The sequence below is a fragment of the Ursus americanus genome, chromosome 6, assembly GCF_024610735.1.
Source record: "Ursus americanus isolate L20-20 chromosome 6, mUrsAme1.1.p, whole genome shotgun sequence".
In the NCBI taxonomy this organism is placed as follows: Eukaryota; Metazoa; Chordata; class Mammalia; order Carnivora; family Ursidae; genus Ursus; species Ursus americanus.
In genome coordinates this window covers 71,444,051-71,471,583 of record NC_142132.1, presented here as the reverse complement: position 1 = coordinate 71,471,583, position 27,533 = coordinate 71,444,051, and the positions used below count along the sequence as shown (strand labels likewise).

The 27,533-nt window shown below is 45.2% G+C and overlaps 1 protein-coding gene across 1 annotated transcript; it reads left to right on the top strand.

The window, feature by feature from the left end:
- Positions 1-393: 393 nt before the first annotated feature.
- On the top strand, positions 394-27,533 carry GNG4 (G protein subunit gamma 4). Its single transcript, XM_045783700.2, has 2 exons — positions 394-492; positions 24,020-27,533. The coding sequence occupies exons 1-2, from the start codon at positions 394-396 to the stop codon at positions 24,146-24,148; spliced, it is 228 nt and encodes a 75-aa protein (XP_045639656.1). The 3' UTR covers positions 24,149-27,533.

Sequence of the window (27,533 nt, the reverse complement as noted above, 5' to 3'; positions counted from 1 at the left end):
CTGAGTTTTGCACTCTCCTTACTTACAAAACAGACCTTAATAAGTTTTGCCAACCTTCAGGGCTCTAGAAGAGTGAATGAACAAATGTGTAGGAAAATGATTTATTACTAACAAAGTACTACACAAAAATCAAGGCATTACTTACAGTCATGGGGGTAGGAAAGTAACGCTGGGACCATCTGGTATACCCATGGCTGCGAACATCTTGCCAAACAAAAGCAGATCTCACTCCCATCACTCTAGTGAAGCATTTCTTTCTCTTGTCCCAGGAGCATTTACTCACAAATGCTCTCCAGCTCAGACAGAGAAGCTGTAGGTGGCGGGAGAGGGGAGAACAGTGAGGAGGGTAAGCCTCTTCCAACCCTCAACTTCGCTTGTTTCAGAGGCAGCAGAATGAAAGAAGTCATGTCCAACAACAGCACCACTAGCATCTCGCAAGCCAGGAAGGCTGTAGAGCAGCTGAAGATGGAAGCCTGTATGGACAGGGTCAAGGTAAGCACGCACCGGCCAGCCTTAACCACTGGCCAAAACCCAGCTCCAAGCATTCCTCCCATTTCCTTGTGCGAGTTAACACGTCACCCAGTGGAGGCGCCAGCCAACCTTGGCAGCTGTAACATTTACAAATGAGTGTTTGCCTCCGAGTTCCAAGTGTGCTCAAGGATTGAAATGCTGCAAAACACACAGTGTGCGTGAATTCCGTAAGGAGCTCCAAAAATAGACTCATATTCATCTCAGCTCTGTTTAGCTCTGTTGTCATGCCAATAAGCAAGAGGGTTTAACAGTGAGATCCACCGTTTTCCTGCCCGATGCAGTGACTTTGAGGTTAGACCACATTGGGTATTTTGACAGGGGCGCTGTTGGGAGGGAAGCATTGAACCGTGCACCGCATTTTCAAATATTCCTTTGGGGAAAGTGAAGAGAGAGTCACCTCCCACCATGTTCATTCTGCTGATGAGCGTAGATCTCTTCATGCTGGGAGGGCTGACGCAAGATGAAGCCACCTATTCTCCACATGCCACTCAAGCCCGCAGGGGGCCAGGCAAAGCATGTAGCTCTCAAATACCGTTTGGGTTCATCAGCTGTCATGGAGCTGGAACCCTTTCAGGAGCCTGACACCAGGAAGCTCAAGTCCAGGGATCTTTGGGCACACAGAACCAGGGGTCTCGCCCGGGCATCTGGGATTCAAAAAGGACAGGTTGCATGGGGCAGTGGGTGACCCCCAAAGCCTTCTGCTGACAGAGTGGACAGTCCCTCCCCGAGGTTCCCGTCACCAAGACCTCCCCTCCAGCTGGAGTTACAGCCAGAGAGCATCAGCTTCCACCTCTGTTGGGACAGTTGTGGGAACCTGGGGCTTTGGGGCTTGAGCTGTCCCACGAGGCAGTAAGTGAGCACAGCAAGTGACATAACGTATATGAACCAAGGCAGGACCACAGCGTGATCCGAGTTGGCATGAGCACACCTGTATGATTCAGGCGTCTCTATCTTGCAGCGAGTGACATAACGTATATGAACCAAGGCAGGACTACAGCGTGATCCGAGTTGGCATGAGCGCACCTGTATGATTCAGGCATCTCTGTCTTGCACGTGCTGGTACCAGCTACGAATTAGATATCACTCCCTGATCCTTAGGCTAAAGGAAAGAGCAAGAAACCAAACAATTCTAAGGGAGGGAAAGGGGCGCCTGGGTGGCTCAGTCGGTTGAGCATCTGTCTGCCTTCAGCTCGGGTCACGATCCCGGAGTTCCAGGATTGAACCCCTCATTGGGCTCCCTGCTCATCCGGGAGTCCGCCTCTCCCTCTGCCTCTGCCCCTCCCCCTGCCTGTGTGTGCTCTCTCTCTCTCTGTCTGGTTCTTTCTCTCTCTGTCAAATGTATAAATGAATTCTTTAAAAAAAAAAAAAAGTTAAAGGAGGGAGAGCCCCAATAGTATAGAAATGGATCTAAGAATGAGATCCACAGGCCAGACAGTCACTGCGAGGATGAGGATGGAGGGGAGACTCGCTGTTTTGATGAACACGCCTGCGGACCTGCTCCACTCTAGGCGTGGTGCTGGGATGCGAACAGACGTGGGCTGCCCCATCATCTGGCTCAGAGAAAGCTTTGTGGAGCTGGGAGCTGGTTCTGAGGTGGTGTCGGAGGGGAAGGGAAGGCTGGCACAAGCGGAGATGGCTCATTCCGAGCAGCTGGGCTTGACAGAAGAGCTGCGGGTTGTGCCGGGAAGGCCACTTTGGGCAGCCTGGGGGTGCCGGGTACACAGGCGCGGAGCATCCAGAAGACGAACTGTGAAGCTGGGCCATGAGATGCACTGACCTGCTGGCAAGAGATGAAGTTGTCAGAGGCCAGGAGGCAGCCAAAGCTGCCGAAACAGGGTGTGGAGTGGAGCAGAGCTCGGGTCAGAGAGGCAGACACAGCGAGACATGGTGTTGAACTCAGAGAGTCCGTGTGGGAGACACTCAGGAGAAAGAAGGTGGAGCCCAGATGTCCAGCTCCAGAAGAACAGTGGGCACCGGCTTTGCCAGTGGGACAGATGCCGGGCCTGGAGTCTAACAAGGAAGATAAATTCTGTAATTTATTTAAATTACACCTGTGACAGTCACCCACCACCCTCACCTGTGATAGTCACCACTCCTCACTCGTGACAGTCACCACCAGCCCTCACCTGTGACAGTCACCCACCACCCTCACCTGTGACAGCCACCACCACCCTCACCCATGTCACTCACCCACCACCCTCACCCGTGTCACTCACCCACCACCCTCACCTGTGACAGTCACCACCACCTCTCACCTGTGACAGTCACCCACCACCCCTCACCTGTGACAGTCACCCACCACCCCTCACCTGTGACAGTCACCACCACCTCTCACGTGTGACAGCCACCACCACCCTCACCTGTGACAGCCACCACCACCCTCACCCGTGTCACTCACCCACCACCCTCACCTGTGACAGTCACCACCACCTCTCACCTGTGACAGTCACCCACCACCCCTCACCTGTGACAGTCACCCACCACCCCTCACCTGTGACAGTCACCACCACCTCTCACGTGTGACAGCCACCACCACCCTCACCTGTGACAGCCACCACCACCCTCACCCGTGTCACTCACCCACCACCCTCACCTGTGTCAGTCACCACCACCTCTCACCTGTGACAGTCACCCACGACCCCTCACCTGTGATAGTCACCCACCACCCCTCACCTGTGACAGTCACCACCACCTCTCACGTATAACAGCCACCACCACCCTCACCTGTGACAGTCACCACCACCTCTGTGTGACAGCCACCACCACCCTCACCCGTGACAGCTACCACCACTCTCACCCGTGTCACTCACCCACCACCCTCACCCATTACAGTCACCATCACCTCTCACCTATGTCGCTCACTGACCACCCTCACCCGTGACAGTCACCATCACCTCTCACCTGTGTCGCTCACCGACCACCCTCACCCGTGACAGTCACCACTACCTCTCACCTGTGATAGTCACCCACCACCCCTCACCTATTACAGCCACTACCACCCCTCACCTGTGACACCTACCACCCCACACTCGTGACAGTCACCAGATGTCGCCACAATGAAGGGCTCTTCAAGAGTCACTAAAGGCCCATGCGTGGTCTCTAGAAGAACAAGGAGAAATCATAAACCAACTCAAAGCCAAGTTCATTAGATGGTATTCAGAAGGGTAGGTCGTCCTATTCCTGCGGTGACCGGGTGATGGAAGTGCGGCTCCTGGATCCCAGAAGAGGGCTTCCTGCAGGCATCTTCAGACTCTGTGGTAATTCTCGGGGGGAAGGCTGCTGACAGCCACATCAGGTGTGGTTCAGAGCGGGCAAGAGTTTTGTCATTGAAGAGATGACCCAGGGCTTCCTGAGGAGAGAGGTGGCCCCGAGGGATGGCATCCCCACTGTAGCTGCGCAATCACACGTGGGGATTTTCCTCTCACTCACAAAACCTTGAACATTTCTTTATTTAAAAAAAAAATGTGCTAAGATACACATAACATGCAATTTGCCGTTTTAACCATTTTTAAGTATAAGCAGCATGAAGTTCATTCACAGTATTGTGCAGTCTTCGTCGCCACCATCCATCTCCGGAACTTTTCCTGATCGCCAGCAGACACGCTACCCCCACCCCTCCCTTCCCCAGCCCCCGGCAACCTCTGGTCTACTTTCTGTCGCTTTGAATTTGACTATTCTGGGAACCTCATTCCTACAAGAGGAACTGTACGTTTGTCCTTTCGCGTGTGGCTTATTTCACTTGGCGCACATCTTCAAGGTTTGTCCACACCGTAGCATGCGTCAGCACTTCCTTCCTTTTTATGGTTGAAGAATATTCCATCGCATGTACCACCTCTTATCCATCCATTCACCTGGTGATGGTGTTCATCATCTTGGGCTCTTGCAAACAGTCCTGCTGTGAACACGGCTGTGCGAGTGTTTGGAGTCCCTGATTTCGGTTCTCTTGGGCATATACCCAGACGTGGGATTGCTGGATCATACGGTAACCACCGTGCTGGTTTCCACAGTGGCTACACCACTGTACATCTCTCCCAACAACACACAAAAGTTCCATTTTCTCCACATCCTCACCAATACTTATTTTTTTTGTGTAATAGCCGTCCTACTGGGTGTGAAGCTCACACGTGCTTTCAAGCGCTAGGCACGTCTTGCTTCAGGGCACAGCAGGGCTCTGGGGGAGAAAATCTACTTGATGCAACTCTTGGCAAAATGAGGTGTGTATTGTTATCAATTAGCCAGATAACAAAAATAGAATCTGGAGAGACAGAGACGCCATCAAGGACACTCTAAACTGACCTGAAAAGGGCTTTGAGGAGGGAAGAAAGAAGAAAGTCACCAGTGTGAGGAGGTGGCCTTTCTAGAATGGGTGAGAGATCACTGCAGGAGAGGAGGAGGGAAAAGAGGAGCCTGGAGAGTCAATGACAGAGGAAAGGCACATAGAAGGAGGTGAGAGCAGTTCCTAGAATTCACTGAACTCATACAAAAAGTGATGGGAGTAAGGGAAAAAAGGACAGGCTGTTGCTTGGGAAGGATGAGTGTGTCCTGCCTTTCCCTGGGCCCTGGAGAGAGGGGGGAGCACACTGCAGGGGAAACATCTGGAGGCTCCACGGAAGAAATAATTGCAAGTACGAGTCCCACAGAGCTGGCTCCCAGGTGGGAGCACGGCAGATGGGGGCCGGAGGACCCTGCGGGCAAGACAGGTGTCAGGCGCGAAGCCGGAAAGGCCGTGGTTGGCAAGGTATGTAGCCAGCTGCAGAGCCCACCTCTGGGCTTCGCAGCATATTGTGATTGGAAGAGTGTCCAACGTGGAAGGAGAGAAGGGAAGGATGGAGCTTGCAGTTCATAAGAGTAAAGGGGAGGACTCCGAAGGGGGAGAGGTGGTAAAGATGGGTATCTCTTTGAGAAGCTATATGAGCTGCTAAAAAAAAAAAAATGTATCATAAGAACAAAGAAGACTCCACATAGAGTGGGTATGGCCTCCCAAAAAGCAAAAAAACTTGGAAAATAATACTCAGGACCCTTAAAAAGAAATGAAGAACACATACATATGACTATCATGGAAACTATTTTGGTGGGCAGGAAAAGAACACCCAGAGCCTTATTCTTTTTCTCACCCATGAGAGGCCTAAGCTATATAAAATGCTATTGGGAAAGTACGTGAATGACACTGATCACCAAACAGGGAAACTTTGTCCAACAGTTATGGCGAATACGAGCTGAGCAAAGCCTAAGAGGTTTAAGTGAAGAAAATGGTCTCCGGAGCTGGCTCGTCCAGCCTGAGAGGAGAAGAGCTGTGGGGAAGGTGTTGTCCTGTGGGATAGTACAGAGGTCCGAGCAGGCCAGGTCACAGGCTCCAGGGAAGGCTTGTGGGCACTGCTGAGTGAGCTTTGATTCTTCTGCCCCAGAGGAAAAGGGATTGCTGGCTTTGGGCCAGTCCGGGGGCTGTGACTTGGTGAGCTCTGCAGGTGCCGCACACGTTTAAGCAAACCTAACTCTCAGCTGGGACCAGGAAGAGCTGACAGACTTGCCAAGTGACTATGCCCAGTCTCTCTCTCTCTCTCTCTGTCTCTCTCTTGCTCTAAGGCCTGTGACAGATGACCTAAACAGCTGTGGGATGTGCTAACAACCCCTAATAGGGCTGCCATTCGGCTGAGACTAATTTTGTCGACACAGGCTTGATATGCCAATTGCTGACAGACCAACCTGTTTTATATCAACTTGCATTCTATAGACGACTAAAAAACGAGGGCAGAAGGAACAATGTCAGTTGGTGAACGCTCCAAAACCTAAAGCCCAAGAGACAGCAGCAGAAGTAGGCTAGTGTGGGAAGTTATTGACATAGAAGAAAAGAGATCCTATCATGACAAGCAATGACAGTCGCTCGCAATCCTTCTCCGTAACGGTTAAGAAAGATTTGGAGAAAACAGTTTGAAAAGGGAAATAGAATAGCCTTAGGGGGAAGAAAGGAATTACTCTTGGACATTAGGGTTTTGTAAGTTGGTGTTTAAAAAAAAAGAGAATACATGATCGGGGGCACCTGGGTGGCTCAGTCGGTTGAGCGTCTGACCCTTGATTTTGGCTCCGGTCATGGGATCGAGCCCTGCATCTGGCTCTGCTCTCAGCACGGGGTCTGCTTGTCCCTCTCCCTCTGTTCCTCCCCAATTCCTGAATCAATAAATAAAATCTTTTAAGAAAGAAGGAAGGAAGGAAAGAAGGAAGGAAGGAAATGATAAAAATATATATATATTGTATAGGCAATGCAAGGACACAAGAATTGAATTTGCAAGCGTTGAAGATATATTTTACATATACTCTGCTTATTCTATTTAGAATTTTTTTCAAACCATAAAGATATGAGATTAAGTTGGATATATCTCGAAGCATGTAGTGTGTGTAAGACTTGTAAAGAGAGAGAGAACATCCAGAAGCTTTGAGTGAGACTGAGAAAGTAGGTACCGTATTCCAAGGGCTTTAATTCCTGTTTTAAAAATAATGCTCTTTCTCTGTTCATAAAAATGGTACTCATTTACTTTAGAGAATTTTGGAAATAAAAGTATAAGGAAGAAAATTTAAATAATTTATAACCACTCCACTTCCATGTTTTCTCCATCTATTTGCTTATTTTTCTTTTTACAAACTTATGGTGATTATGTTTTACAACCTGACTTATCACCAAATAGTATATTGTGATGACATGTCCAGGTCAGTAAATACTCTCCTGAAATGTCATTTTTACTAACTCTTTGCTCCATCACCTGAGGAACAATCATTTATTTAATGTCTCCTATTCTTGGGACATTTCCCTTATTTCCAATTTTGCAGTATTACTTTTTAAAAAAGCACTTGCAGCAGGGGCACCTGGGTGGCTCAGTCGGTTGGGTGTCCGACTCTTGATTTCGGCTCAGGTCATGATCAGGGTCGTGAGATCGAGCCCCGCATTGAGCTCTGCACTTAGTGTGAGTCTGCTTGGGATTCCCTCTCCCCCTCCCTCTCTGCCCCTCCCCTGGCTTGCTTTCTTCTCTCTCAAATAAATAAGTAAATGTTAGAAAAACAAAACAAAACATTAACACATAACTTTTCAAATTAGTGTTTTTGTTTTCTTTGGGTAAATAGTAGTGGAATTACTGGATCATATGGTAATTCTATTTTTAATTTTTTGAGGAACCTCCACAATGTTTTCCACAGTGGCTGCGCCAGTTTGCATTCCTACCAACAGTGCACAAGGGTTCCTTTTTTCCCCACAGCCTCACCAACACTTGTCTTTTGTCTTTTTGATTCTAGCCATTCTGTCAGGTGTGAGGTGATTTCTCATTGTGGTTTTAATTTGCGTTTCCCTGACAACAAGTGATGTTGAGCATCTTTTCATGTGTCTGTTGGCCATCTGTATGTCTTCTTTGGGAAAATATCTATTTAGGTCCTCTGCCCATTTTTCTTTTTTTTTTTTTTTCAAAGATTTTATTTCTTTATTTGACAGAGACAGCCAGCGAGAGAGGGAACACAAGCAGGGGGAGTGGGAGAGGAAGAACCAGGCTTCCAGCGGAAGAGCCTGACATGGGGCTCGATCCCAGAACTCTGGGATCACGCCCTGAGGCGAAGGCAGACGCTTAACGACTGCGCCACCCAGGCGCCCCGCTGCCCATTTTTCAATTGGATTATATTGGGGGTTTTTTGGTGTTGAGTTGTGTAAGTTCTTCGTATATTTTGGATACTAACCCTTTATCAGATATATCATTTGCAAATATTTTCTTCCACTCAGTAGGTTGCCTTTTAGTTATATTGATTGTTTCCTTCACTGTACAAAAGGTTTTTATTTTGGTGTAGTCCCAATAGTTTATTTTTGCTTTTTGCCTCAGGAGACATATCTAGAACAATGTTTCTATGGCCGACACCAAAGAAATTACTGCCTATATTTTCTTCTTGAAGTTTAATGGTTTTGGGTCTCACAGTTAGGTCTTTAATCCATTTTGAGTTTACTTTTGTATATGGTATAAGAAAGTGGTCTATTTTCATTCTTTCGCACGTAGCTGCCCAGTTTTCCCAGAGGTGTTTGTTGAAGAGACTGTCTTTTCCCCATTGCATACTCTTGCCTCCTTTGTCATAGATTAATTAATGATTTAAGTGTGGGTTTATTTCTGGGCTCTCTATTCTGTTCCATTGATCTCTGTGTCTATTTTTGTGCCTGTACCATACTGTTTTGATTACCACATTCTGTAGTATGTCTTGAAATCTAGGATCGTGATATCTCCAGCTTTGTTCTTCTTTCTCAAGATTGCTTTGGCTATTTGCGGTCTTTTGTGGTTCCATACAAATTTTATGGACCTATGCAAACATACTGCCAAAAAAGTCAAGAACTGGACTGTAGCATGTAGAAGACCAGTAAAGTATTCATTTAGGAAGAAGTCTTCTTCCAGAAAACCAAAGAAAACTTTAGGTAACTGCTTTAGAGTCTCAAAAAATGTAAAGCAAACATAGAACCTATGAAATGTTAGCTCAAAGAGGAGATAAAATAATGAGTTAGAAAGGAAGGTGAAAAACTAAGTAAAGAAGTTGATGGGGGATTGGGAACACCATTAGAAGGAGCAAAGAGTATAACATACACTGCAGAAAACCAAATTAATGACGTGGAGCACAGGCTTCAGAAACTCATACATACTGCAAAAGGAAAGATGAACAGTCAGATCAAAGCAGTTAGAGAGAGGGTGATGGAAATGAACACTGGCAGCAACATTCCAACATTTGGATGCTGATGTTCCTGGCAGAGAGAACAAATTGAATAGATAATACTTTTAAGGGGAGACTATAAAAAGGTTTCGTTAAATAAAGGAAGACTTGAATCTGCAGATCCAAACAGCTCATGTTCCAGGGAGGAAAATAATAAGCCCGAGACACATACACCTGCTGAGGTTCCTTAATCTCAAAAGTAAAGGAAAAAACCCATTAAGTGTGCAGGCAGAGCAAGCAATCATTTGGGACACGTACACCTAACAATATGCGTGAAGTGCTTGAATCCTCACCCCAGCCCTAATATATTGGTGCTGCTCATACCCCAATTCACAGACAAGAAAACTTAGGCCCACAGTTATATAATGAAGTGGGGATACCAACCCAGAACCTCGAGTCTTATCATTAAACCACAGTGCCCTACCTACAAAGGGCAGAAATATCAGTCTGGACAACATCGTAACACAGTTCAGAAGAGGCCAGCCTACGATTACATAAAAGTTCTGTGAAGAGGGGCGCCTGGGTGGCTCAGTTGTTAAGCGTCTGCCTTCGGCTCAGGGCATGATCCCTGCATTCTGGGATCGAGCCCCACATCAGGCTCCTCTGTTGGAAGCCTGCTTCTTCCTCTCCCACTCCGCCTGCTTGTGTTCCCTCTCTCGCTGGCTGTCTGTCTCTCTGTCAAATAAATAAATAAAATCTCTAAAAAAAAAAAAAAGTTCTGTGAAGAACTCTCTACCTAACCAAGTGGTCATTTATGTGCTAGACAACAGAAACAATATTCCCAGTTATGCGAAAAGTCAAATATAAGGCGAAATATGTGCTTCTTTAGCAAAATTATTTCTTTTCCTACAATTGGATTTCAGTAAGGGAGATACAAATCAATATCAGAGAAACAGGGTCATGCGAGGCAGTCCATGCCTCACAGGCCTCGTTCCCACTAAAAGGGCAAAGGAAACCAGCAACTACAAACACTGGCTCATACATCACAAATAAGCAACACCTGCAGGAGCACCTTTTGTGACCAGGGCTCTGAAACAAAGGCCCTGCGTTTTGGTGGATGTCCAGACTCTTGCCTTGTGAGGTCTCTAACTTTGTACTGAGGTGCTAGGGCCACTTCAGTATTATCTGCCCCCCGCCCCCCGATCTTCTGGGCAAGGATCCTTCAACCAAAAGCTCAGCTGCAGGCGAGCCCTGTGAACAGCCTGTGTCAGGCCTAGCGAAGTGCTCATCGGGTTATCACAGGCCCCATGTTTGGTGAGGCAGCAGCTGTGGTCCCCTCGGCCTCAGTATCCATTTTGGCTGCACTGGTCACTGCTACTGGAACCCCAAACCTCCAGACATTCTTGATTTGTTTCTCTAACTTATTAAAGCCTTTTCCCACCAGCTTCAGATTCTCCTCCATATAGGTTTTGGGTGGACTTCATCCAGCCGTCTCTTTAGGCTCTCTCTTGTGTTCTAAGGGTCCCAGCAATAGCAACGAACTCTACCACAGGAGAGAGGGGACTAGAATATCAGCATTTAGTGTTAAAAACCTTTTTCATTACCTCTCATCCATCAGGATAGCTCCTATCAAAACAAAACAGAACAGAAAATAACAAGTGTTGGTGAAGATGCGAAGAAATTGGAACTACTGTGTACTGTTGGTGGGAATGTAGAATGGTGCAGCCGTGATAGAAAGCTGTAGTATGGTAGTTCCCCCCAAAATTAAAAATACAATTACCATATGATCCAGCAATTCTACTTCTGGGTATATATCCCAAAGAACTGAAACGGGGATCTCTAAGAGATTTGTACATTCAGGTCATGGCATTATTTAGAAGAGCCAACAGGTAGAAGCAACCTATGTGTCCACCAGCAGATGAATGGATAAATTGTGGTCCATCCACACAAGAGAATATTATGCAGCCTTAAAAAGGAGGGACATTCTGCACAGGCTACAACATGGATGAACCTTGAGGGCATTATATTAAGTGAATTAAGCCAATCACAAAAGAACAAAAACTGTATGGTCCCATTTATATGAGGTACCCAGAATAGTCAAATTCATAGGGACAGAAAGTAGAATGGTGGGGCACCTGGGTGGCTCAGTCATTAAGCGTCTGCCTTTGGCTCAGGGCATGATCCCGGGGTCCTGGGATCGAGCCCCACATCAGGCTCCCTGTTGTGCTGGGAGCCTGCTTCTTCCTCTCCCACTCCCCCTGCTTGTGTTTCCTCTCTTGCTGGCTGTCTCTCTCTCTCTCTGTCAAATAAATAAATAAAATCTTTTAAAAAAAAAAAAAAGGAAAGAAAGAAAGAAAATAGAATGGTGGTTGCCAGGGGCTGGGGGAGAGGGAATGGGGAGTTGTTTAATAGGTACAGAGTTTCTGTTTTGCAAGAGTTCTTCTGTGTCGGTTGCACAACAATGTGAATATACTTAATACTGAACTGTATGCTTAAAAGTGGTCAGGATGGTAAATTTTATGTGTGTTTCACCACAATTAAAAAAATTTTTAACAAATCTTTTTCAATACAAAGTTTGCTTCTAGTCCAGCTTCAATCACCATAGAACCTTCAGAGCCAACAAGCTTCAGTATAGTTGAGTCTGCTATGCTAGAGTAGTTCATGTCCATCAAGAATAAATATTGGCATGCCCTCTAATATCTGCACAAGACTGGGCTTGATGCATTCTTCTCAAGCACTGTCAAAGCACCACTCACCCCCAGATCTTCAACATTACCAAGATAGTGCCAGTTTGCCTCGTCTCTCTTTCCCATCTTTTAGAGTACTAGTTAGAGCCAAGCACTTCACTCACCACAGAAAGTCTCTCTGAGCCAAAGGTCTCCAAAGGTCTCCAAAGGTCACCTGCCTCAGGTCAGGAATCACTGGTATCCAAAGTCTTTACCAGGTTATGGTTTCTGGATCAATTCAGTCTTGGACTTCGGCTGGATTCTTTATTTGTTAATGTGATAGGGTCAGTCTTCTCAAATTTTACTCTTTATAGACTTCAGATTTGGGCATTAGACGTTTTTACTCCATTAGGTACCAAATGGTTATTGAAAAGATCTCTGCCCATCTGTGTTAGTTCCTGGAATGTATAAACATCAACAGCAGCAGGAACAAGAATATTAGGTGTCTTGTAGAGTGAATGTCACCAGTGAGGCAGAGAGTGAACTCTTCCACAGAAATGACCTGAGAGTCTACTTCCTTCAATACTACTTTTATTCCAAAAGTTAGACCCTAGCATGGGTTGAATATAAGCAAGCATAATCTGATGAAGAATTTACACCAGCCCATTGTGGTGGTCTTTTCTCTACTCCCAGCCTTTGGGGTTATTCTCGTCATTGCTGTGTATTTTTCATTAGATTGGTACTTTGGGCATTCTAGTGTTTAACAAAAACTTAATCTTGGTTTATCATCCAATTCCACCTAGAAAGCAAACCATCTGCTCAACCCCAGGTTACCAATGGGCTTTGGTTTGCAAGATTGTCTTATATCAATATCACTTGAGACAAGTGTTATTTGAGACTAAGCTGATTCAACTGAATAGTCCACTTTTCTAGCCCAAATTTCTCCAGAGCTACTATGCTGTGCATTAACTTGCAATTGTCACAGGTCCAACTCTTAATAGGAATAGGACCCACCCTCTTTCTTGTATCATAAGTCACAGTGCTCACAACTTTTCTCCCCATTAACTTTGACACAATTGATTTCAGGGTTTGCAACTATTGCTTCAGATTTAATCCACTCACCTTCACCATCTCAGATCAATCATTTGTTAACCACTGGTTATACTGTGTACAAGATCTGTATGAGAAAAACTACAAAACTCATGAAAGAGATCAAAGAAAATCTAAATAAATAAAAACATTCCATTTTCATGGATAGAAGGACTCAATACTGTTAAGATATCAGTTCTTCCCAACTTGATCTGCAAAGTTAACTTGCTGATAGACTGACGAACTGATAAGTTTATATGGAGAAGGGGAAAAAAAGAAAAAAATGGAATAGCCAACACAATTTTGAAGAAGAGGAAGTTGGAAGACTGACACTACTCAACTTCAAGACTTACTATAAAGATACAGTAATCAAGACAATGTGATATTAACAAAAGAGTAGACAAATAGATCAATGAAACACAATAGAGAGCTCTGAAATAGACCCCCATAAATATAGTCAACTGACCTTTGACAACAAAGCAAAGGCAATACAATGGAGAAAAGATCTCTCTTCAACAAATGGTGCGGGAATAACTAGACGGCCATATGCAAAACAATAAATCTAGACACAGACCTTACACCTTTCACAAAAATGAGCTCAAAATGAATCACGTAAAAGGCAGAACTGTAAAACTTCTAGAGGAAAGCACAGGAGAAAAGCTAGGTGACCTTGTGTTTGGCAATTAATTTTCAGCTGTTACACCAAAAGCACCATCCACAAAAGAAGAATTGATAAGGTAGACTTCATTCAGATTAAGAACTTCTCTGTGAAAGACACTGTTAAGAGGATGAGAAGACAAGCCACAGACTGGGAGAAAGCCTTTGCAAAACACGTATCTGATAAAGGACTGGTATCCAAACTATGCAAAGAACTCTGAAAACTCAGCAATGAGAAAAACCACCCCATTAAAAAATAGACCAAAGGGGATGCCTGGGTGGCTCAGTCAGTTGAGGGCCTACCTTAGGCTTAGGTTATGATCCCAGGGTCCTGGAATTGAGTTCTATGTCGGGCTCCTTGCTCAGCTGGGAGCCTGCTTCTCCCTCTGCCTGCTGCTCCCCCTGCTTGTGTTGTCTCTCTCTGACAAATAAATAAATGAAATCTTTTTTTAAAAATAGACCAAAGATCTGAACAGACATCTCACCAAAGAAGATGTACAGATGGCAAAGAAGCGTATGAAACAATGTTCCACATCATATGCCCCTAGAGAGTTACGAATTAAAAGAACAATGAGATACCACTACACAGCTATCAGAATGACTAAAATCCAAAAAACTGACAATAGTAAATGCTGACGAGGATGTGGAGGGATACGAACTGTCACTTATTGCTGGTGGGAATGCAAAATAGTAGAGCCACTTCAGAAGGCAGATTCTTATAAAGCTAAAAATAGTCCTACCGTATGATCCAATTGTATCCAAAATATACAAAGCAAAATTTGACAAAAATGTCAAGACGGACAAGTTGTGTAAGAGTATAGCATGTCTTTCCTAGTCTTTGGTGGATCAACTAGACAAAAGAGAGGTAAGCATGTATTAATAATAAAATTAATTAGTTTGATCTGATTGATTGATAGGTAAGTAGATAGTACCAATCATGGAACACTTTAATATATTCTAAAAAGTAGAAATGGTTCATACCACGTCCTTTGACCATAGTGCAGTAAAATGGTGGTAATAATACCTCAGTATCTTTTTTTTTAAGATTTTATTTATTTATTTGACAGAGATAGAGACAGCCAGCGAGAGAGGGAACACAAGCAGGGGGAGTGGGAGAGGAAGAAGCAGGCTCATAGCGGAGGAGCCTGATGTGGGGCTCGATCTCATAACGCCGGGATCACACCCTGAGCCGAAGGCAGACGCTTAACCGCTGTGCCACCCAGGCGCCCCCAGTATCCTTTTTAAACAATCTCTTAAACAATGAAATTGACTTTGAGAACGCCATATGTAAATGTGTAAGACACATATGTTTTAACAAACACTCAAAACATAAGAGAGCATAAAAGACCTGAAAGAAGGAAGGTGGAGACAATTTGGATAAAGGAAAGTGGACACTGTCTTCTTGAATAGGCAGAGTCAATACTGTAAAAATGTCTATTCTCTGTAAATTAATATATAAGTTCAATACAGATCTAATCAAAATTCTATTTCTGTTTTTGGAGAAAGCAAACTTCAAACTATTCTAAGGTTCAGTTAGATGAATAAATGTACGAGAGTATCCAGGAATTTTTTTTTTAAGTAATCTATGTTCAAGGAAGAAGATATGTAGAATTTTCCTGCGAGGTATTAAAGTTTATTATAGGGGCGCCTGGGTGGCACAGCGGTTAAGCGCCTGCCTTTGGCTCAGGGCGTGATCCCGGCATTATGGGATCGAGCCCCACATCAGGCTCTTCCGCATGAGCCTGCTTCTTCCTCTCCCACTCCCCCTGCTTGTGTTCCCTCTCTCGCTGGCTGTCTCTATCTCTGTCGAATAAATAAATAAAATCTTTAAAAAAAAAATAAAATAAAAAAATAAAGTTTATTATAAAATCAGAGTATTTAAAGCTTTATAATTAGGCAGAGCAATAGTACAGAATAGGAAGTCCTAAATAGATCTGAATGTACTGGGAATTTGGAATATGATCCAGATGGTATCTCAAATCAGTGGAGAACACATTATTTATAAATGTTGTTTCTGAAAATTGCTAGCCGTTTGGAAAATAAAGCTGCATACATCACTAATTTTATACAGATGAACTTCAGATAGATTGTATGTGTCTGCTCGGGCTGCCATCACAACACACCACACACTGTGTGGCTTAAACAGCAGAAATTTATTTTCTCATAGTTCTGGAGTCTGGAAGCCCCAGATCAAGGTGTCAAATTGATGTCTGGTGAGCCCTCTGTCCTTCTCTCTGCGTCTTCACATGGCCTTCCCTCTGTGCTCAGGGAATGAGAGAGCTTTCTGGTGTCTGTTCTTCTTTTAAACATACCCAATTCTATCAGATTCGGTAATCCCACCCCCCCCCTTTTTTTTTTTTTACCTCCTTTAACTTTAATTACCTCCCTGAAGGCCACATCTCCACGTAGTCACATTAGGGTTTATGGCTTCGACATATGAGTTTGGGGGACACGGTTCAGTCCCTAACTTTGATCAAAGCTATATTTTTTTAAAAGATTTTATTTATTTATTTGAGGGGGGAGTGGCAGAGACAGAGGGAGAAGCAGACTCCCAGTTGAGCAGGGACCCCGATGCGGGGCTTGATCCCAGAACCCCGAGATCATGACCTGAGCCGAAGGCAGATGCTTAACTGACTGAGCCACCCAGGCGCCCCTGATCAAAGATTTAAAGACAGCAAACAAAACCATAAAAGTACTAGGAAATAAGAGCAAATGTTTTTATAACTATTTGAGAAGGCCAAACATGCCACAAAATCCACAGTTCAACAAGTAAAAGTTTTGACTGCATTTTAAAAAATTTGATATGGTAAAAATTTCCAATCAATGAAATAAACACATTTGCACTTGTGTGACAAAGGGCTAATTTCTCTAATTAGCCAGTAAGAAGAGAAAAGACCCTCTTTTTCTTAATTGTACAAACAAACGAACAGGCAATTTATTTTATTATTTTTTTTACAAATAGGCAGTTTAAAATGGAGAGATATAAATGGTCAAATATATGAAGAGACATTTACCTCCATAAATCAGAATTATGCTCAAAACAATGCTGAGATCTGCTTTTAAAAAAATACTGAGACCCATACAGTTTTTATTTTAGTATAGTTGACACACAATGTGACACCAGTTTTAGCTGTACAACGTAGTGATTCAACTTCTCTATATGTAATGTTATGCTCACCACAGTGTAGCTACCATCTGTGACCATAAAACATTATTACAGGACCGTTAACTATGTTCCCTGGACCCGTAGCCAAACGCAAACTATGGCCACATGTGCTGTGCCTTTTATTTCCGTGACTTATTCATTCCGTAACCGGAAGTCTGTGTCTGCCACTCCCCCTCACCCACTTTGCCCAGTCCCCTCTGGTAACCATCAGTTTGTTCTCTTTGATTCTGCTGCTTTTCGTTTATTCTTTCATTTACTTAGATTCCACATATGAGTGAAATCATGTGGTGTTTGTCTTTCTCAGTCTGACTGACTTCATTACCATAATGCCTTCTATCCAGGTCCACCCACGTTGTCGCAAATGGCATGATCCTTTTATTTGGCTGAGTAATATGCCAGTGTGTGTGTGTGTGTGTGTGTGTGTGTGTGTGTGTGTGTCTGTGACATCTTCCTTATCCATTCGTCTATCAACGGACGCTCAGATTGCTTCCATATCTTGGCTACTGTAAGACTGTTGATGTTTTTAATCCTTGATGAAATCCACTGTCATCCATCGGCCGTGAAGGGAAGTGAGAGGTTTTTGATAGTTGGAGTGGACACTGATAACAGTCTTCCAGAAGGCTAGCTGGGAATATGTATCAATATGTTTATTGTGCATACTCTTGACCCCGGTATTCTCACCTCTAGAAATTTATCCAGAGATAATCTCACAAACGATGAAGGGAAGTAAGAATTTCATCAGAGCCTTATTATAAGGTCGACAAATTGTAATTTTTGACTGTCCATCAATAGGGATTGGTTAAGTAAGTCAGGTAGAGACAATGTTACACCACATTATCATCGTAAACAGTGATGTACTGAGTGAACAAAAAAGCACGTTACAGAACAGCATATGAAATTGTAGGTAAAAAGGTGAATTGGAAGATATCTCGAAAGGTGTTCGCCAAGGTGCTGTCTCCAATTGGCAGCTGATTTTTGCTTCCAGCTTTGAACTTTTTTTGGGCAATTTTACAAACAAGTAAGGACTATTATTGTAAAGACAATAAAGCTGTTTCAAAATTAAAATTCTTCACAGGAATCACCTCTTCCACAGAGATGCCACCAACCCCTGAGGACCCAGTTACTCCCTCCCCTGAATTTATCAGCATTTATATGGTATGATAATCTGTGAAGTGGGAAGAGGTGACCATGGTACAGTAAACAGAAAAAGAGACCCTTTCTGTCAGTTCCATATAGGCTCTCACCACCATATTACCTGCATGGACACTGTCCATTTTGTATACAGTCTGTATCTTCCTCCTCATTCCCTTAGGGACCAGTAGCCAAATGCAAAATATGACCATATTTTCATGGAAACACATGGCATGAAAATCATAAATTATATCCCAAATGTAAGTGTAAATGAGGTAAAAGTGTAATGAGGATTATCTTTTCTACTGATTTCGCCCATCAGCATGGATAGAGCAGACCTGTTGAGTGGAACCGAATAGTAAGTGTGCAGAAGTTCCCTGGGACAGACCTTTGGGCATCAGCCTTTTGGCTCTTGGTTCACATTTATATCTGAACCAGAGATTTTTTTCCTCATAATTCTTCTCACAGATAAGTCTTTCACATGTCTTACCCTTATTTTTTTTCCTAGCCCTTCTAGGAGTCATGACAGCACTGCCAATTTGTGAGTTCTTTTAAAAGAACATGTGCTCTTTATGGTTTCGTTTCTGCACAAGATAAAACACACTGTGTTGAGTTTTCTGAAGCCAAATGAGAAAATTCTAAAGCTAAAGCCAGTTGTTGTTAAAACAGAAGATGAGTGAGGCTCAAATATCACGGTGTTTCCTGTGGAAAATTGAAAGAGAGCAAAATCAGGGAGCCTGTCGTGTTCTGATAGGTCACTGACAGTCGATTAAAAGCACCCGGAGAACCCCAGGGAAGGGATATACTCAAGATGATAACTGACACAGAGGTCGAAAGAATGACGTGTCTAAAAGAAAATAAATATTTTCTGGGTCCTGTGACCCAGCCCAAAGTCAAGGCAGTGTATACAGATTTTGCCTTTCCGTGTCCAGTGTGAACTCTGGGTCCCACCCCTTCAGTGCCCCCTTCTGCTGGTTTAGCAGTTTAGCTCTAAACCTTCTCTTCAGTCTCTCATCCTCTCCCAGAAGTGTTCATAGTTCTTACCCAAACCAATTCAGATGGTAACTGCCTACAGACAGATTTAGAAATAAATTCAAAGACAAGGGGCTAGGAATGAGCGATTCTAGAGTAGCTATCAGACCAAAGGAGCAAAAATCTTTGAATTAAATCAAAAAGGAGAACATAAGCAGGAGAACAAGAAGGCAAAAGGTGTGTTTGAAAAAGGCGAGGGACACTTCCAGTTCATGGGGATTTGGGTAGGGGCACTGTGGGCACCCAGTTGCCCTCATAATTTCCGAGAAACTTCCTCATGTCTGTTTCTCAGTGCCCTCCCACAAAGTAGCCAAATGAATAATGAAATAATAACAGGCTGTATGTATAATAGCATCCATTATGTCGCTTCCTCACAAACCAGAAGCTACTGCGATTCCCGTTGACAGGACTGAAACTGAGTGCCCGAGTGTTTGTCTTGCTCAGAATGACAGCTCATTAGTGCTGAGCACAGCTTGGTCAGAGACATCGTTTCCTGACTCACATCCAATGCTTCCTCTCTAAGAGATGCCGCTGGCTTTCTAGAATCCCTGGAGCCTAGAACCTCCTTGTTACATCCATCTTTTACCTTTAAGTAAGTCCCAGAAACCTCTTGAGTGACTCACTGGTTCCTATCACCAAATAGATTACTCTTTCAGTGAACTTGCAGAATGGTTGAATTAGGGGTTCCTTTGTGGAAAATTGGGATATGTCAAAACTGAGAGGTGGTCAGAATCATACAGGACGTGTACCAACCTGTTGAAGGGGTTTGGTTAAGTCGCGGTCCACGGTGGATCTGGGTCAATCATTCTAACCAAGCTCAGTGACGGCTTCGCTATTCCGGCAGTGAAGACCATGTAACATCAGCTTTACTTAGGTTCACTTGGAGACTTGGAGATATTAAAACTCTCTTCCAAGCATCTTGGATTTACCTCTCAATGTGCAATCAACTTTTCATGGGGGGAAAAAAAACTTACGCGATGATAGCTAATCCACCATTATGAACATTTGACTTTAGAATTCAGAAAGGGATTCAGAGGGGAATTCTCCCTCCCGCCCATAATCCTCCAGGGATAACCTCACCCACTCCCAGCTAGCTGCTATATCTGTGGCCGAGGACCCAGCAATTGAAAATTGCCTATATTGATCTGGATTAATACAAAGTAGTTGCTGGGATCCACTAGAAGCCAAGTGTCTCAGCCAGCTCATGCTGCTATAACAGGGTGCCATAGACCCGATGGCTTAAACAACAGAAATTCATTTCTCACAGCTCTGCAAGCTGGGAAGTCCAAGACCAAAGTGCCAGCGTGGTCAGGTTCTGGTGGGAGCTCTCTTCGGATTTACAGATGATCACCTTCTTGCTGTGACCTTTCATGGCAGGTGGAGAGAGATGGCAGGTGGAGAGATCTGTCACCTTGCATGGCAGGTGGAGAGAGATCTCTCTTGTGTCTCTTCTTAGAAGAGCACTAATCCCGTTCGCAAGGGTTCAACCCTCATGACCTAATTACCTCCCAAAGGCCCCACCTCCAAATACATTGAGATTTAGGCTTCCCCATTTGGATTGGGGTGGGAGAGGACACAAACATTCAGTTCACAGCATCATAATATGAAAGTATCTTGAGCATGTGCTTAGGAACTGGCATGTTGATCTCAAATACTTTCCAACCTTAGAAGAAAGAAAAAATTCACAAGGATTCACCCCGTGGCATCTGCTCAGACTTTAGAGGTGAGGTATAATCCCTGTGATGTCCTGAGGGTTCCACTCGGGAAAACCAGCGTATGACTTCTTCTGTTGGGAGTGTGCACCGAGTTTGACCTTGTAAGAGATACTGTTGTTTCACAACGGGGGCTGCAACCTGGCTGTGCTCTCGACAGTCATCCTGCTCTGTGCTCTTGGGGTGGAGGGAGGAACAGGCAGAACTGTCAAAGATGCTTGAAATTGATTCCAAGTAGTATTGTTAAATAGACCAGGATTGCTGAGAAATAGGTGTGAGTTGTTCTGCTTTAGATGCAAGGGATAAATGCAGTGGGTGTCTCAGCCAGAATAGTAATTATGTCATCTGTCTTGTCGAAGAGTTTGACTATAGTAATTGCAACATTTTCTCCCGTCATTGAAGCTTGTAATTATAGTGCAACTAACAGGATTATGTGCTAACTTGGGCTGTTTTAATCACCTCTTTTACTCTGAAATGCAGTGGTAAAATTCCACAGTTGTTCCCAGGCTGCCAATTCTTTTCAACATCTGTTGTCTTGTAACAGTTCAATACCAAGGAGAAGAGGCAGAGATGCTCCGGGCATTTCATAACAGAGGCCTTTAGGAAAGCAGACTTGAGGCTTGACGAGAAAGCGTAAACAGTAGGGGAGTTTTAAATTTCCAACCCAAATAAAATTTTCTCTTTGAAACCAAATCATATGTTTTTTTTGTTTCAAAGATGGCAGATGTTTTATGCAATTTGGCAATGCCTGCAGCCCATATTTTATATGCATTGAAGGAAACTTTCAACTATAAAAATCAATCTAGGACTGATTAAGAAAACCCTCCCATGCAACCTAACAAGCAGGTTGGGGTTAATTAATGCCTGGATCTTTCTCTGTGTGTCAGGATGTCACCTTTCATGTGTAAGACTCATTAAGATGTTCATTACTTATATTTATCTTTACAGATCACATAACAACAAACTTCAGGGGTTATCCAAGTGCTCTGTTTATGCAGAAATAAAGGAACATCAAACACTATGTGAAATAAGGGGGCTGATGGCTGAGCGGCAAACCTCTCTTGATTCTTTGATTGTAGGACGACTTACATGCTCTTAGAATGTTGTTTCAACAAAACGAGGGCATCTAGGATATAAATATTGCATGGAACCAACCCAGGTCTGCCCATTTGGTCTTAAATTGGGTGCTTATTAGTTGGCACCAATACAGTCCCCATTAGGTATTCATTCCTGTTGTACAGGTGCTCAGACAGGACTCCGCCGTCCAGAGGACTGTAGGTATAACTCAGCAAGCACATCTGTGATCTTAAAACAAGCAGCAAAAGGAGGCAGTCGAAGAACAGCCTATTTTCCTGAAAGAAAAATTGTGGAACCAAGTGCAGTATCACCTTTAGCGGTGATAGAAAATTCCCTAGATGAGATCTGCTGAAAACTAGCAAGGCCAGACGTGAACAGCTTATAGGTGTTTGGGTGCTGTAGACACGGAGCTGTGTGGGCAGCAGAGACACGGATGGGAGGCAGGAACAGCCCAGCCCCCTCTCTCCTTCACCCAGCCGTCCTACAAATCCTCATTTTTTAATTGAATTATAGCTGACCTACAATGTTGTATTAGTTTCAGGTGTGAAACTCTGATCCCACAATTCTGTACATTGCACAATACCACAATAAGTGTAGTTACCATCTGTCACCATACAGTCTTATTAAAATATTATTTCACTGTATCCCCTACTCTATACTTTTCATCCCTGGGACTCTTTTATAACTGGAAGTTGGCACCTCCAGAGCTACATTTTTGGGGCCCCGTCCTCCAATGCCCTGGTCTGATGTACTGGAACCACAGTGCAGCAGCCCCCCCCCATTGGGGCGCCCCCTTGCGGTCACTCTGAGGAAATGGAACTATTCAAATCCACCCACGAAGGAAGTTAAGCATCTGAACAAGTGTGATCCAGGGAAAGGAAGCGGTAATTACAATTTAGCAAGCTAACTTTGCGCCAGCTGGATCATGTTAAAAGGTAAACAGAGGAATATTAAAGTTTTCCTTTTTTTTTTTTTAGATTTTATTTATTCTAGAGAGAGAGAGGAAACGAGCTGGGGGAGGGGCAGAGGGACAAGGAGAAGCAGGCTCCCCATTGAGCAGGGAGCCCAATGCGGGGCTCGGTCCCAGGACCCTGAGATCATGACCTGAGCCGAAGGCAGACGTTTAACCAGCTGGGCCACCCAGGGGCCCCGGGCTTGACTCACCTGCTCAACCTCTAGTTTCATTGGGGGAGGGGGGATCCTTTACATCTCTACCAGAATTATTTGTAGGATTCCAGCCACTGCCAAATCAAATAGGTCTGGGCTGGAAATCAGAAGAAGAAATTCTGGAAAATTTTGGAAGACAGGTCAGTTTTAAAAACCTAGAGGGAATGTCTGTGGCTTGTATACACTGGAGGCTCTAAAACATTTTTTCATTCATTTGTGGAATGTTTTTAACATTCTCGGGAAGATTTAGACATTGAATGTACCGAAAGGATCTCATTCGATTGCTGTATACTTACCCCCGCCATAGCCTCTAATAATCACTTGCAGGCGGAACAGTCTAATTGGCAGGATGCATTAATGCGCAGACCATTCATTTGCTATCACCCAGACTCTGGGTAAAATGAGCTGGTAACTTCATTTCCCTATTAGGGAATGCGTCTCGGCCCTCTGCCGGCTCCCGCCCAGCCCCTTCTCTAGAACCCCTGGGCTTGAACGAGGGGCTAGTTCAGTGCACCACCGCCGTGTGTCCACAGGCTTCAGGTAAGACCGGAAGGAAAACAGAGATCTCTGGTCGGGAGCAACTCCCTGCACGGGGAGTGGGCATTGTGAGTTAAGACGCGTGCTTAGAGTATGCAGCTCATGTATGCAGTATGCTAATAATGTGTGTTCTCTTGGGGAGAATGAAGTGTCTCTCTGTGCTGGTCATGACAGTGGATTGCAATCAAACAATTAATAACAATAATAAACACAGTCACATTGGCTTGGCCGGCCCAGTGCTCTGCTTTATACATCTAGACATGGTTTAGCAGAGTAACTGTGAAGCTACTGGCCTGGAGCCCCCACTCATCACTCAACTAAGGGTAGAACAAGGATGTCTGGACCTTCTTGGACCTTCTCATTCCTCTCTGGAGGTTGATCTAGCCTCCCCGGGCCACACCTCTTTCCACCAGGCATGTTTCAAACCCTGTCTCCCTGGGTTTACACAGACCCTCTCTCCAGGCTGGGCATGGCCTTGTCCTTAGTGGTGCACACAACACGGCCCAACCTTGGCCGTGTCCACATGGACACCTCTGCGTTGGACCCACCGTGAGCTGGCCTTTAACCCAGCACCTGTGCTGTGTCCCCTGCAGGTCTCCCAGGCAGCCGCAGATCTCCTGGCCTACTGTGAAGCCCACGTGCGCGAAGACCCCCTCATCATACCAGTGCCTGCGTCCGAAAACCCCTTCCGAGAGAAGAAGTTCTTTTGTACCATCCTCTGACTCCGTCGGTTGGGACGTGGCTCCTGTTCTGTCCGTAAATTCCCTGGTAGAGACCGCATGCTCTCCACTGTAGGGAGTTCCAGCCACCCCTGCCCCCCCCAAGCAGGGTGGCCCCGGCTTGCCTCTCTTCACTGGTTTTCTTAGTTGCGTTCCATTTCACGTCGTCTTTTCGTTCTCGTGCTATTTCCATCACTGGCAAAGCAAATAGACATTCTCATAGCCAAGTAAAACTAAGTATGGGGTTAAGGGTTTAATTTTTTAAAGCATCAATTTCTATTTCTCAGTACGTCAAGTTCATACATTTCAGTGGCTAATTTATGGAAAAGAAAAACTGTACAGCCTCCCCCCCCATTCCCAATAATTCAGTAGCAAATTAGAACATTTGGACCCACTGAGATATATGGATAAAGTTTTCATCTGGAAGTTCTCTATCTCCTGCTTTTCCATCATCCTATTAGAAAGGAAAAAATCCACAGCATCAGACGGTTTTCCTAACGTGTGTCTTTTCTCAGCTGTGGGGCCCAGACCCCGATGAGGACACAGGCCCCTGTTTCCCACTGATTACCACTGACCACTCTGGAGGGGGTCCTTCTACAGATGTCGATGTTGGGGGACTATCGTAGCAAACTTCCCTGTCTGTGGACACCATGACAGCCGTCTGTCTGTGCCTCCAGCTGCGCCAGCCAAGGGCGCCGTCCCCCTCTCCATATGCCACGTCTTCCTGCTCCTCCTCCCCTGCTTCTCTGTAGTTCTAACATGGCTGCATTGATGAGGACCTGCTCGGGGCACAGCACGGGGCCCCATGGGGGTGTCACCAGGGTGGTTCCTGCCCCCGAGGAGTGAGCTATGGGGCAGCAGCTCCCTCCGCACCAGCCACTGACCTGAGCGTTGACCGTATTCACTTATTTAATCCTCCAGCAATTAATAAACGCCACGGGAGTAGGTCTGTGTTAAAGGGAGGGAAACTGAGGGGCGCCTGCGTGCCTCAGTGGGTCAAGCACCAACTCTTGATTTCAGCCGAGGCCATGATCTCAGGGTCCTGGGATCGAGCCCCGTGTTGGGCTCCACACACAGCGGGGCAGTCTGCTTGAGAGTCTCTCTCTCTCCCTCCCCTACTGCCCTCGCCCTGCTTGCTCGTTCTGTTCGCTCCAATAGAAATAGGCACCGCACACTTCTCTCCCTGTCTTTGCCAGGAGGAGGCACTTTGGGCCCAAATAGCTTATGGAAAATGATAGATACGTGGGCGCCCCAGTGGAAGACTAGACAGCTCTTGGGTTTTCTGAGACCAATTTGCAGACCCCGCCTAAAACAAAAATGATGAAAGAGAATAAACCACGGGGGCAGAGAGCCCCTTGTCCAAGTTCGCGCTCTTCTGTTGCTGTAGACACTGCAGTACTCCCTGGCTCTCACAGCCGCTGGCTGTGCGATATGGGGCAAGTCATTGTGTGCCTGGAATGTTCTAACCTGCTAATGGGGGATAATGGTAATTACTCCTCCCTACCTTTCTCTCTAGGAGGCCACAGAGAGGGGCTACATAGATGAAAGCTCTGATTATCATTTAAAACAAATTACTAAATGCTCCAATATAACATTGGCAGGAATGCGGGACTTTAAAGACACGTGGTTCAGTCGGAAGACTCAAGTAAAATTGCCTACAAAGAGCCAAATGTAATTTCAGATCAATTAATAACTTGCCACCTTGCAAATGGTTTTAGTACATTTTTATTCTTTGCCTCTTCTTTCTTGGAAGCAATTCTTCGTTTCATTAAAGCTCACTGGTATCGCCAGTGAGGTTAGGAAGCCGAATGCTCTAACGAGAGCAGAATTGTATGCTGTGTGTGATAATCAGACTTCAAACCCTTCCCTGTCTCGGTTGATGACCAGGAGCTCTTTCTTCTGTGGTCCACGTCAACATCGTTAACCCGATAAAGCAAAGCGCAATTTGTAAAAGCACATCCGAGAAGCCTAGAAAGTGGGACAGCATGGAAGCTGGCTAAACCAGGTCAGGAAGAAACTGTGATTCTCTCCTGCCTCCAGACTTTCCCTCCTTTGTTTTCACTTTTCCTGTCCCTCCCCTCTGTCCCTCTCTTTTTCCTTTTCCTCTCCTCTCCCTTACCTTCCTCCATGAGATGCTTTTTCGTCTTTGTGGTTTGCTCCTTCTAAAGCGTCCCTGAACTCGATGCCCTCTTCCTAAAGCCAAGGTCATGCACTTGGGCTCCGAGATACACAAACAGGTGGATGAGCCCCTCGCCCTGCTGGCCACTCACTGGGAGGTGAACCAAAGGGGGTGTGCCTGCAGTGGACAGTCGTCGCTTTGTGTTTGCAGTGTGGCTGTCCAGCATCTGACCCCCCTTCCTATAGGGGGAGATCCCCCCTTACATATACATTTAGTGGATGCAATAGTACTCCCTTCCACTGTGGATGCTGAAGGGGGGAGGTCTTCCCTGTCTCTCCGGTGCACCCCCTTTCCAGCACCAGGCCTGCCAGGGAGGGGCCAGTGACCTGAGGTGAACTGCTTGGACTCACTCCTTTGCCTGGACCTATGAGCTCAGAGCAAGTGGCACAGAAATGGAAAGATGCTGAGATTTCGTTTTGTGGGAGCTGTGGTGGTCCAGGGGCAGCAGCGGCCCAGCAGGGGAGGCATCTAAGCCTGGCAGGCTTCAGGGATTCTTGTGCCCATGGCTCACAATGAGCAGGGACGGCAGAGTCCTGAGTAGACCATTCCCGCTCCAGGCCTCGGCCCCACTAGCTGTCTTGCCACCCCCACCATCCTCCTAGGTCTCTTTCTTTCTAGCTTTCTCTCAATTCTTTGAGCCTCCAAGCTCCATCCAGTACATTTCTTATTCCATGAACTAGCCTGGGTTGTACATATCATATGATCTAAAAACCCCATTCTTGGGTGCGTACATTACAGAAAGGTGCATATGTGTTCACCATAAGAAAAGTACTAGGATGTTCACAGAAGTGCTATTCAGAATAACCCAAAGCGGAAAGCACTCCAATGCCCTTGTTGAATGGATGTATGAATTCTGGTGTATTCACACGGTGAAATCCTGTGCGGCAGTGGGAGTAATGATCCTGCAGCTCGACCCCGCAGCACGGCGTGAGGCTCACGGCACACGGCAGCTTCATACTACGTGATTCCACTTATGTCAAATGCAAAACCCAGCAAAGCTAATCCCTGCTGTTGCAAGTAGGGAATATTAGTTATTCTTTGGAGGATGGGAACCAGAGGGGCACAAGGGGAGCTTCTAGAATATTCTGTGTGTTGATCTGGTTGCTAGTTACTTGGGTGTGTCCAGTTTGTGAAAATTCTTCGAAAGCTCTTCACTTTGGATTGTGTACTTTTCCGTATGTATGTTATACTTCAATAAAAGTTGGTTTG

What these genes read in the sequence shown, in the direction of transcription:
- GNG4 (XM_045783700.2), top strand. Translation starts at nt 394, where the DNA reads ATGAAAGAAGTCATGTCCAACAACAGCACCACTAGCATCTCGCAAGCC. An exon ending in CCTGTATGGACAGGGTCAAG is followed by an intron (nt 493 to 24,019) that starts GTAAGCACGCAC and finishes TGTCCCCTGCAG; the next exon opens with GTCTCCCAGGCAGCCGCAGA.